Source organism: Embiotoca jacksoni, unplaced genomic scaffold (assembly GCF_022577435.1).
Source record: "Embiotoca jacksoni isolate LCO1_2020_lvr unplaced genomic scaffold, fEmbJac1.0.p SCAF_12, whole genome shotgun sequence".
NCBI classification, from domain to species: Eukaryota; Metazoa; Chordata; class Actinopteri; family Embiotocidae; genus Embiotoca; species Embiotoca jacksoni.
In genome coordinates this window covers 3733770-3746311 of record NW_027185252.1, presented here as the reverse complement: position 1 = coordinate 3746311, position 12542 = coordinate 3733770, and the positions used below count along the sequence as shown (strand labels likewise).

The 12542-nt window shown below is 38.4% G+C and overlaps 1 protein-coding gene across 6 annotated transcripts in view; it reads right to left on the bottom strand.

Moving 5' to 3' along the window:
• Positions 1–257: 257 nt before the first annotated feature.
• Positions 258–12542, bottom strand: part of kcnq5a (potassium voltage-gated channel, KQT-like subfamily, member 5a) — a 92152-nt gene continuing 79867 nt past the window's right edge. For 2 of the 6 annotated variants that reach the window (XM_069144260.1, XM_069144259.1), the window contains exons 11-16: positions 11235–11343; positions 7940–8071; positions 7477–7593; positions 5938–6051; positions 4623–4749; positions 258–4486 (exon numbers count right to left, since the gene is read on the bottom strand). In XM_069144260.1, coding sequence (XP_069000361.1) covers positions 3449–4486; positions 4623–4749; positions 5938–6051; positions 7477–7593; positions 7940–8071; positions 11235–11343 — 1637 coding nt within the window. In that variant the 3' untranslated portion in view covers positions 258–3448. The remainder of the gene's footprint in view (positions 4487–4622; positions 4750–5937; positions 6052–7476; positions 7594–7939; positions 8072–11234; positions 11344–12542) is intronic. The other 4 variants (XM_069144264.1, XM_069144263.1, XM_069144261.1 and 1 more) reach the window with 3 other exon arrangements.

The window sequence follows — 12542 nt, the reverse complement described above, 5'->3', positions numbered from 1 at the left end:
AAGAGCGCATAAATATGGAATACAATCTATTAAAACGTGGAATTAAAAGTTTAGCATAAACATTTGGCAAAATGTGATAAAACCTCCAATTTAACAGACACAGTAGCTGCTACTTTTACATCCAGTTTCTGCCAACATGGAAATGTAAAATCCTCATTCCCTAAATGGCAACGTGACCTTGTATGACTTTTTTTTTTTGCCCTGCAAACTTTTATTAAACTTTCATTGCCAAAAAAAAGACCAAAAAGACAGAACAGTTTAGTTAATCCGTAATTTATTAATGAATAATAAAATTATTTTTGCATTTTCTCATCCAGAGAACATAATGTGCACTTTAATAAATTAATTTCAAAGAAATAATATAATAATAATGTTAACATTATCAAGCTTTAAGGCCAGTTGTGTAATAAATTACTGTGCAAGCAGTAGAGAAATGGTATTATTAGCCATCAAAGCCATATGCTAAAGCTATATGACTTAAAAGAACTGGATGCCCAACCCAAAATTACTTCAACTATACAGTATAGGCTGTAGGCAAACTATTAATTTTTATATGCAAGGAAGGCACCCTCAAGCAATTTACAGACTGCAAAAATAAACATGTTTAATGAAGGGGAATAATCCATCTAGTTCCCCAAATGACTGGGAGTCTGTGGGCTTTGAAGGTTATTCAGTATTTTACTTTGACAGTTAAATTTACAGTTTTGGTCGGGCTCTTTTTACATGTTGCAAAAACTCATTCAATAACTACAACAAATCTATTTCAATATTAAGCATTAAACTACCATGTCACATTTTCAGGCTCCTCAAACTCACCAGAGACGACTGTGCTTTCATGATGATAATATACTTCATCATAACAGAACAACTCCTACATGGGCTATAGAATATTTCAAAAATCAATCTACAAGTGTTAACAGTTGTCATTTGTTAGAAGATAATATGCGTTATGTTCCACTACAGATTGTTAATTAGCTAAGCAATGCACTTACTCATGGGGAATATAACTTGAAAAATAATGATGATTAAAGGACGTATTAGCACATTAAAATACAGTTTTTAAGACTGCTGTGACTGCATAAAAATCAAATCCAAATGTTTAACAGAAGTTATGATGGCTGATAGTGTTGTAAATAATTCTCCTTTAAAGAGCAGTCAGCCCATCCACATTCAGGATAACAATGAAAACAATGTCAGGTAAGACGATTGCAACACACCATTTTTTTTTTAAAAGCCTCCCAGTAAAAACATAACTTTTCAATCTGAGTATGGACCAAAATATAAACACGTCAATTTGAGGATTTTGTAAGATCATTACAAAAATCCTGAATCTTGTAACTAGGATTGAGGTAAATGAGGAGGATGTGCGTGCCAAAATCTTGCTAAATTGTAATTTTTTGGGGGCAGCAGAAGAGGAAAAGCAGGCCATACTGTATGTTTGTATTGCAATTAGTCTCTTCATTACATTAATATACATGATATCTTTACCTTTCCAGCACACGGATACAGTAACAACACACATTTATCAACAACAGTGCGTGTAAAGTATATCATTATCACAGGTTCCTCGGGTGAAGCCAAACTAACGGATCTGCGATACGCACATTTTGCCCACTTCAGTTCAGGTTGTTCCACATTGGGTCGAGAAAATAAAGTCAGTACAGCAGCCTCAAATCAATATTGATGCACATGGTGCAACCAGCACCCAGTAAAAAGAAAGGGTTTGTCAAAAAAAAACATTAAATGGGCTTTAAATGTTATATATTTGTCATAAAATTTAATAATAAGTGGGTTATCCATTTAATTGGCAAGACAGGTTGCAACTACTGATTAGTTCAAATTATAATAATGTTCATATAGGCAGACTTTGTTCGTACCGGTTTGTTTAAAAAAAAAAAAAAAGAAAAGCTCCCTGCAAACCTTAAACATGCAAAAGGACGTCCAGGCCCACCAGCAAGTGTGTGACTGCTCTTGACTTTAAGATTTGCAACAGTTTAGACATGCAGCATCTCATGCTTGGCTGAAGAAAGCTCTCTTGTTAAGTCTACAGCATTCAGACCATTAGCAAACTCTCATCAAGCTTCTGCCCAAAACAAGAGGGAGGTGGTCCAATGCTTGTCTGAAGCGACTGCTGATTGGCCAGTTTCCCCATTAGGTTCGCTGCTTCCAGATTTACTAACAATTTGTTGACAGATGACACTAAGCAGCCATTTCAGCATTAATTACAGAACTGTATCAAATGAGATGCCTGTGGTCTGATTACATGCTAAGGGTTTGACCTTTAATTTTTTTAATTTAAAAAAAAAATATATATATAATTCAGCTTACCGTCACAGCAGGGCTCACCCATTATTCTCCTTTTGTTCATTTGTTTTTGGAAACCATCCATGCAGTGATGTGTATGAACGAATAAGTAAAAGATGACATTTTATGTTGTCAAAGACAAACACTGAATTAGTAGAGCAACTTTCCTCTTCTTCCATGAAAGTCTCTCGATACAAGCACTTGTATGAAAAAATAAGTAATTTGTTGCGATTAATGGTTACATGTGCCATCGTGTTTTTATTGTGCGTGAAAGAGTTGTACGTGTTTGCATATGCCTAAGTACACTCGTTTCACTTACATGTTCAGACAGCAGTAGACTATTGACTTGCAGATGCTTGTCTGATGTTCAACTACACTTTTGACTTTTATAACTTGTAACTAGCTTTGTCCATGAAAAAAGTAGAATTTACTTCTGGTTTCCCTTCATTTCTACACTGAAAAGTTTGACTCCTACTTATTTGGAGTCCAAATTGGGTTCTTTGGTTGGAGTTTACGTTCAGACTCAGAGAAAATGGAGAATTGTTGGAATTTAAAAAGAAAGCTAACACTACACCCAGTTCCTCTTGTGATGAACCATATTATTGGATTTGCATCTACACTTCAATATGCAGGCATCAGACTGCAGGCTCAAATCAGCATTCCTTACTTGTTCTTCATTTCAAACAAACCTCAAGTTTTTTTAAAATTTAAATCAACATCCTTTTTTTTGTGCAATTCATGATATTGCATATGAAAAGCATGATCTTGTTTGTATAAAGTCAATAAAACTACCTTATCCCCTGCAAAGCTTTTTCTCTAATTTGTGTATTGTTTGTATATTTTGTCTTACATAAATATGGCCTCTTGCATACATCCTAATACATTCTTTTATTGTAAGGTCGGTAGTAATTGAAGTACCCACGTTAAAAGTGTATAGTCAAATAAAATCTGTACGCAACTGGACATAATCATGTTAGACAAAATACCAAAATCTTGTTTGCCCATATGCAAAGTATTCTATTGTACAATTTCCAACATAATTTGTGTAGTGCCCTTTAAAAATACTTTAAAAAGTGGCTTCACCCACAATGGCATGTACATACAGTATGCAATAGTTTTTACTTTTTTTTTTAATTGTGTGTGGTTATGCCAGCTGTATGTGCGAGGACTGACTGAGAAACTCTGGGTGAGGTACAGCCTCCTCCACAGTCTGTAAAAGCTCTGAGGGGCTGCTGTCAGGTCCCGGAGATGGGAAGTTGAAATGTTCTGCTGTCGGCTCTCGCTTGCACTCGCCAATGAAGAGTTCTGTTCTGTCCCAGTTGCTGAGGTCACCGTGGACGTTGCCACGTTCGCTACTGTTGCTGCTGTTGAGTGCAGAGGAAAGACCAGGGGCAAGGTTGGTCAAAGGCTGGCTGAGATTATGCACGGAGGGGGACTTCCCGAGGCTGCCTCCCCAGTCTGAAGGTCTCCCCTCTGGGCTAGATGAGAGAAGCAGCAGAGGGTTAACCTCCAGGCTCATGTGCCTCCTCCAGACCCCCTCAGATTTCAATCCAGGCTTCTCCCGCAGCTGCGCCCTTCCCTGGACAGAGCCTGCCTCGCTGTCCCCCTCCTGGTCGACATTCACACTACCTCCCACAACAACAGGGGGCCCCAGGCTCCCCTCGTGTGCCGACATGCTATCTGTCATATCATCTGAGACGGGGTCAGAGGAGCATCGGAGGTGAGAGGGGTGCACCATGGGTGGCAGCTGGAGAGTGAAGCTCCCTGTGGAGGGAGGTGGGGGCAGTAGATCGGGAAAGTGTGTTTTTTTGGAGGTGTCATTAGGGGTGACCAGGGTTGGGTAGGGGCTGTCAGGGGGCAGCAGGGGGGACGGGGAGAGTGAGGCAGTGGAAGGTGGGTAGGATGGAGGTGCTGAGTCAGGGGGACCGTCATCGTCGACAGGTGCCAGGATGAGCCGCAAGCCTCTCGGATGGCCACCGTTGTTGTCTCCAACAGGATCACCTCCCTGGGGGGAGGGGAGATCCCTGCCAATGATGGAGGTCGGGTAGTCCGAGTTGTGGCGCTGGTGGTTTTCCAGCTCGAACAGGGGCAAGGAGGAGAGGGTGAGCGCTGAGGGGCCTTTCTGGAGGACCTGGCGGTAAACGTCCAGCAAAGAGTCCAACTTTGACTCAATGGATGTTACCTGGGGGCAAGAAAAAAGATAACAGACACTTTTAAAAGCCAGAGATCTCCTTACGGATATATCATTTACATTAAGGGGTCAAGATTTGTACTCATAATAATATTTTTTTCTTCTTTTATTATTTTTTAAAACATACCTGTCTCTCCACCTTACACACACGTCCCAGCATGCTCACGCCCTCCAGAGACTCTCCATCTGAGTGCAGTTTGTCCCTCATTTTCTTATCCACGGGAATCTGGCCTTTTCCCAGAATCTGATCCACCCTGACATAAACACACATACGGCTGTTATCATATCAGAAAATAATGATGTTGTAACATAAGAAGGTATCCAAGCTTCATTTCAGTTTATCCCAAGTCAGACAACAGAACCTAAAGCAACAGCAGGAGGTTAGGATTAGGGTTAGTGAAACATATAACATACATGACACAAGTGTATTACTGTTGTTATATTAAAGAACCTGTATCTCCAAAAAAATTGCAACATCTGAGGATTCGATTTAATTCAGCTTGTAGTTTGCATGCGTTTGAGGGCCTATTGAATTTGAATAACAAAATTTGTACATGAAACATTTAATACATAAAAAATAATATGAACCAGAAGAAAAATCACATCACAAGTCAAAATCAAATGTGATAAAAGCACTGCATCTTAAAATTAGATTTACAAATAACTTCTTTCTGATTGAAAAACAGGTGAGTCCATCACTGCTTATTTATTTCAGTGATTTCACTTTCAATTTCAGGAAGGTAAAAATAGAAAAAAACATTTAATTATGTTTCAATACATTTGAAAACCAAGTCAGATGCTACATGCAGTGCTGCCTTCAAACTATCACTGGATCTGGATAGTTATTCATCAAATGAGGCTCTTTGTTTTTTGATACTAAAATAATGTTGAAATTAGCCAAGTTAATTTGCACACCCTGACTTGCAAACTACCACAACTCTGTTTTCTCTGGCTTTACACCACCTAAATCAAGTAGAAAACACTGCCAAACGCTCACAATTACACACAAGTTAGCAACATTCACACACAACAATGTTTCCACTCCCTGATGAAAGGAAAGAGGATGAAGTATGAAATGCAATGTAGTGACGGACAGGTGTGTTTGGGTTTGTGTCCATGTACTCACTACACAGATGTGTGTGCGAGTGTCAGACAGGGTTAATTCAAACCTGACCATGTGGGTGGAGTTTAAAACATTATAATAATACATTTTTGAAAAGTAACTGAATGCCAATGCACTTTAATATTCCTTTCACTTTCTGTGGTTGTCTCCACTGTCTACATGTTCTAATGTAAACTCCAACCATCTGGTTCTGTAGGAAAGTAGAAGAAAATGTGATTATGTTTGCAGTCAGACAGTTAAGGGGACTGCAGATTGACGAACGGTCAACTAATAAGATTCTACTCTACTCTAAACTTGAATAAAGTGAAATAAAAGTAACCCTGAGTCAGAGAGCTTCTTCCTGTTGTTGCTGTAATAATAGTGCAGGGCAGGAGAGGACATGTTCCTGGGTCGGCTACTTAGGCTGGGACCAGAGCCCGCTGCACTGGCCAGTCTGGAGAGAGGAGAAAGACTGGGTCAGACACATCTTTCTCACTCACTCGCATACACACACACACACACACACACACACACACACACACACACACACACACACACAGAAGCTGGAAGCACGGGTGGACAGATGGACAAATCTGTCATCTACTCTTTGACAGTAAATAACACTTGTACATAGATACACACAGAGGCTGCGGATTCCTGAAGGCAAGCATTATAATATTTTGGCCAGTCATGTTTGCCAAAAAAATATCCCCTGTAAAGATGACTCGGAGCTAACATAAAATCTAAGCGATGAGACAAAGCAGATGCACACTAAAACCTAAGTGGCCTAAGTGTGTATCCACAGCTTTTGCCAGTAAACACACTTCATACCAACACTCGGATAAAGAAAACAGGCACTATGTTATTCTGACAACGCTGGCATCTCTTACATCACTGCTATTCATTCAACATTACAACACACCGGATGACAGTCAATACCAAGAGCTATAAACAACTTCCTCTTAAAGAAATGAGTTGTAAATGTAGAAATATAACTCCACTGTAGTGCTCTTTAGTGACACAATATTTCCAGCCATACGTGATGCGGACCAGTTGGAAAAAGTAAAGTAGTTTTAAGAATTATGATGATTCATTAGGGAAGTCAGAAAATTCAAACACTGAATTTTTAGAGCTGAGTCTTATTAGTTTGAATGAATTCCAGCGTTCCAGCGTTTTTGAAAGGACAAATCCAAATGTTATACTTCTATACTTCTCTGAGTAGCTCTTGTTATATCTGCAGGCACTCGCAACTCCAACTCGAGATCTTAAAGTTGCTCAAATCAGGATTATCATATGTTTTCTAGTATCATATGAATAAGTAAAAATTTGTTTTTAAAGGCCTCTTATTTTTTTGGTGTACATATTGTAAATGTCTAAATGATTCAAATGAAAAAAATCAGAAGGGCAAAGAAAAAAACCAAACTGGTTGGTTTGGTTAGACCAACACGGGCAGTTACTTTCTACCGACCATTTTACATCTGGATTACCAGCTCATCTAACATTATAGTCCAGTGATTGAGCAATTGAAGGACCTTTGCAGTGGTGTTGAAGCATGTTTTGATGAATGAATCAAAGAAGAAATTATCTCCAGACCTGGGTCAAGTGGTAACTTATGTGGGAGCCATTTTGGTAAACTTTGGTAAACATGTCATTTCTTTTCTGTCTCGGACTAAATGTTGAACAAAGCAAATGGCCAATATTATTTGCATGCACACAATTTCGGTTAAATTCCAAGGAAAATTGTATTTTTAGATTTGGCTGAAAAATGTCTCTACACACATTTACATATGGTTGCATGCTGTCTGACCCAGGTATGATGGCTTGATAAAGTTAGTTAAGGGAGCAGTCGGCGGGAAAGTCAGGACGGGGTAGTTCTAACCCCGGTGAAGACTGTTTCCTCCGGGCCTGGCTGTAATATAAATGCAGGGAGGGAGCGGAAAAGGTCTTGACACGGCTGCTCAAGGGCCTCGGAGGAGGACCCACTATAGTGTCTAGTCTGGGAGAGAGAGGCGACACACATATACACATACATACACACAAAGAAAGAAAAGACAGCTGGAAGTGCGATAGCGGTGAAATATTTAAAAAGATTTTCTAAGAAGTGATCTATGACAACCCTGGAAATAGCGGGAAATGCTGCAACACCCACCTAAGGTTTCTGGCACATATATAAATGAACAATTAACACACATCCGTGAAAATGGTTCCCATGAAGAGAAAATAACATAAAATTCCATAAAAGAAGGCTTGAATGTGTAGAAAATAATGACTTTTACAGCAGGAACACAGAGATTTTAAGAGTGTGTGTGTGTGTGTGTGTGTGTGTGTGTGTGTGTCCTGACCTGGTCTGGAGGCTCTTGATGCGACAGAGCATGTCCAGGTGTCCCGCAGAGTACTGCTCAATGACGTCCTTCACGTCATACGGACGCAACGTCTCCTTAAACTTCTTCTTTGCAACATGGAACTTCATGATCCTAAACACATATACATACACACACACGCAAACACAAAACACAAACACACAAAAAGTAATCGGAGTGAGATAGAGGGGGAGAGAAATCCTCAGATTAAGAGTAAGGCAGTGTAAATCTAAGGATGTAATTACCACAAATAACCATTAGATGGTAGCACCAGCTTTGAGAAAACCTACAGTTGCGTTTCACTTGTTGATCTTTTTTTTTTGGGAGTGGAATAAAGATAACATGAAATTTCTTTCAGAAGTATGTGATGGGAAACCAATGTTTCCTGGTTTCTCTTATTAAATCCATAACAACCAAAATGTTCAACTTTGAAATCTGAGTGTAATTTTCTTTTGTAATTTGTAATCTTTCTCTATTTGGCGAGCAGAGACACTGCTGTGAATAATATTGATGCAGGTAAGGAGATCTATGTTCTTGGTTCATTTGGACTCCCTGGTGGCTCGTGCTTGTTTCAAGTTGCCCGTCTTTCTCACTGTCTGAATGGAAACAACGGTGACAGATGACCCTCTGGAATAACAGTCCTGACAGGGGAGGGGGTGTCCAACCCTCAACCTGACACCCTGGGAAAGCCCTGGGCTCTGGCTGCCCATGGAGGTGGCCTGCTGGGTGGGCGGGCAGGCAGGCCGGCCAGGGTTGGGGAGTAGGTGTGTGTGTGTGTGTGTGTGTGTGTGTGTGTGTGTGTGTGTGTGGGTCCTACAGAGAGAGAGATGGGCTGGTGATGAGCATAAAACTAAGCACTGCGGTGAACTACAGTGAATGACATTATCAGATAATTAGAAATATAAAAACATAGAGACAATGTGAAAAAATTTAGCTTGTGCAGATAACATGTTAAGTGCTAACTATTCATGCTTAATGTGCTGATTGAAATGCTCTTTTATAGGACATGTTTTGTAGTCGATATGGGGAGGCTCTGTATATGACTTAAGACTATATTGAAAATGTATATTCATACTTAATTCCATGTTTTAATCTCTAGAACAGACTATTTTGAAATCATACAGTATGCTAGTGGTCAAATGAATTATTTATAAGATGAAAATATTTTATAACATCAGAAGAGGAAGAAAAATGGAGAGGGATTAAAAAAGTATGATTACAGTGATTAAAACAAGAAGAATCATTTTAAATAATTAGCAAACACATTAATAACTGTGAACATTAATTTGGGATAATTACAAATGCAAAACTGCAAATCCTGATCTTGGCTTGGACTTCCATCTTGAATTATAATTTCAGATCCTTAGTTTGTGAGGAAAATGCCAGGAGCATCAGGTTTTTTAATTAATGACTCATTTTCTTTCATAATTGAACAGCGTTGTACTGTTATGCTGCTTTAAAAAGATAAATGTTCCTTAATGGTTGTAAAATGTTGATTTAACAGCTTTTTTTTACTTTGGCACATAGAATTAAGGAAACCTGTCTGATAATATGTGCAGTCAATTTATTTCATGCTCAAATTAAGAATGTTAATAACTTTTTTAATGGAAATTCTGCATTATTGAGAGTTGAAAATTCCCTTTTACGATGAAAAATATGAAAAGGGGGAGAAGAAGCGTTGGACTGAAAGAATCGTTCGGCACCAGTTGGATAAACCCTTGCTCACAGGGTGCTGGTGCCAGTGTAAAAGAGCGGGGTCGGCTGTAACCCATGCGCGCGCTGTAACTTTTTATCCTGTTACTGGGGTTAAATTACTGTAACCAGGAGGTCCAAGCGCGCACACACACACACACACACACACACACACACACACACACACACACACACACACACACACATTCATTCAAGCACACACAAAACTAAAAAGCTTTGTGCAGGACTGCTCGAAACCCCCTTCAGGCAAACCTTCAAACCCAGCAGTAGGTTATAAAGATAAGGAAAGAGAGACGTAGCAAAAAAGACAAGAAAAGTAGAACAACAGACAAAGAAAAGCATCGCTTGAGGCATCCAAATGTCGTGTGAACCCCAGGACTCATGAATGAATGTATGTTTTTCCCCATCAAGCATTTCATGTATAGAAGAGTGAAGAAAGACAGGGGTCTGTATTGTTGTGTGTAATAAGGATTCACCTGAAACCGTTTTACTGAAACAGTCAACTTTTCTTTAACAACCATAATTTGTGACAAACTGTACCTTGTTTCTTGTTTCTGAAAGCAAACTTTATGATACATGATCCACGGATACAGATGATAAACAGCCTGAAGAAAGATGAATGGCCAATCGGTCAGTTAAGAACTAGGCAATTATTAAAGTCAAATGACTAATTGACTTGTAATTCTTAACTTCGGTGAACTGTCACTGTGATTTTAAAATCAAAGGACACGCGTAAACCATCACACATTACAGCGTGGTTTTAACCCATCATAAAACAGAAAGGACTGAAAATAAAACATTTTTAATTAATCAGAGTTAGATGAATAATTACAGATTTTGGGAAAATATGCTTACTTGTATAATCTTCATCATTCTGATGTAAGTGTACAGTACCCTAAATATGAATGTCCCAAAGTAACAAAATACACATAACATTAACATAGTCTTTAATCTGTTTAAACCAAAGTGTAAAAATGACAACTTTTGGTTTCATGGATTGGGGTTATGTACCGGACTATTTCCTGGTCGCGTGCAGTAACTTTCTTGTTATCACAGTGAGGTTGTCAGGCACCAAGCTCAAACATCAGGAGGCAGCTTTATATTTACCACAAAGACATGATGGTGTCGGTATTAATCCTATTTTCTAATTCCCAAAAATAAAGTGAAGATTTTTCTAAAATGTTGAGCAACAAATGAAAACACAAGCTATGGAAAACCAGACCTGACTTGGTTGTGGTTGACAGAAATATATGGTCCTGATGCAGCTGCAGAAGATAATATACTGATGGCTGCTTGGTAAAAACTTTATTTTGAGAGGCAAACTGCAGAAGGAACTTCTCCTTATGTGTGATCTGTATTTCCTAATTTGTATAAGTTGACACAATCAATTCAACTTCCTTCAGTTCCTTATTTGAAATCAGTATTTGTTTGCAACTCATGAACAAATAATGTGTTTTATTCAAAAATATATTACAGGTCCTTAAAGGATTTAAGTACTTTGTTGATTTAAAGATGATTTGGATTAAAGCATCCCCTATGAAGTGTAAAACCAGCAGGATCTCACCTGACAGCTCTGATGACCGCCTTGAGGGGAGCTGATAGGTCCTCCACTGTAACATCGCAGTGGCAGCCTCTCTCATCCAAAGAATCCTCTGTGGTCATGCCTGCGTCCACTGAGAGAGACAGAGCGTTCTTTCATCAATAAATGTAACGGCGTGGAAATCGTTTCCAGTCTTAAAACTCATAAAACACTTTCTGCATCACGGGTCTCGACAGGAGTCTCCAAGAATGTTTCAAACTGATACTATTTTGGCTTTTAGGAGGTGAAAATTTATGTTCAACTTGGATGGGATCTTTGGGAATGGGCAGCGTTTTGCAAGCTCAGCTATAAGGTGAGAGAGGAGTGTATATATATATATATATATATATATATATATATATATACACATATATCATTAATACTGCCAATAATTACAAGAGTGGGTGATATGGACAGAGAGACCGACAGGAAAAAGAAAAAAAGAGCACAGAAAGAGATTGAAAGAGAGTGAAAAATGATATAGAGCACATAAAAAGGTTATAAAATCATTTCAAACAAATGATACAAGGGAATATGAGGGGAAACAGAGGTGCTATTAAAACAGTCAGCAATTTTATCTGTTACAAGAAGGTAGGAGAAGTGAGGAAAAACACTGGTTCACAACAGACTGCATGCATATACAGTATGTTCCTTTTAAGAGATAAAAATAAGAACGTTGGAGTTGAAATTTCAAGTAAGGTTTTTATGAAGATGTATTGTCATGAATTGTTTTCCCCGAAATTGACCACATCCACTTGGATAAAAAAAAAAAAAAGAATAAATGCAAAATATTCATCTACAATGTAGAATGTAGAGAGAATATGGAGAAACATAATTTGAAAAGAGCCAACATGGTACATGTTTTATCCAAGAAATAAATGTACAATTTAAATTATTGATGACCATTTTCCAAAGCCAGAAGCCAAACTCCAGCCACATAATGACTTCAGCTAATCAGCCCAAGATAAATACCAACTCTATGTTCAAGGAAATCTCACCCAAATGAAAATATAATCAATTATAGAATTATAGTAAGAAAATATAACTCAAGCAGGTTTTACCATCACTGAGTTATTTTGGCATCACTTTGGCCAAAAATTAAAACTACTGGCTAAAATCTGGGTGCCGCTCTAAAAACAAAGGGTATGCTTTAGAAAGTCTTAAGAAGAAATGTCAAATAACACAAAAATGTATTTTTAATAGCATGAAAACCTACATTATTCTTCTTAGTAAGATGGATGCATTACAATTTGGCTGAAACGTTTTGAGATTTTCTGTCTGTGCTGTCTGGTC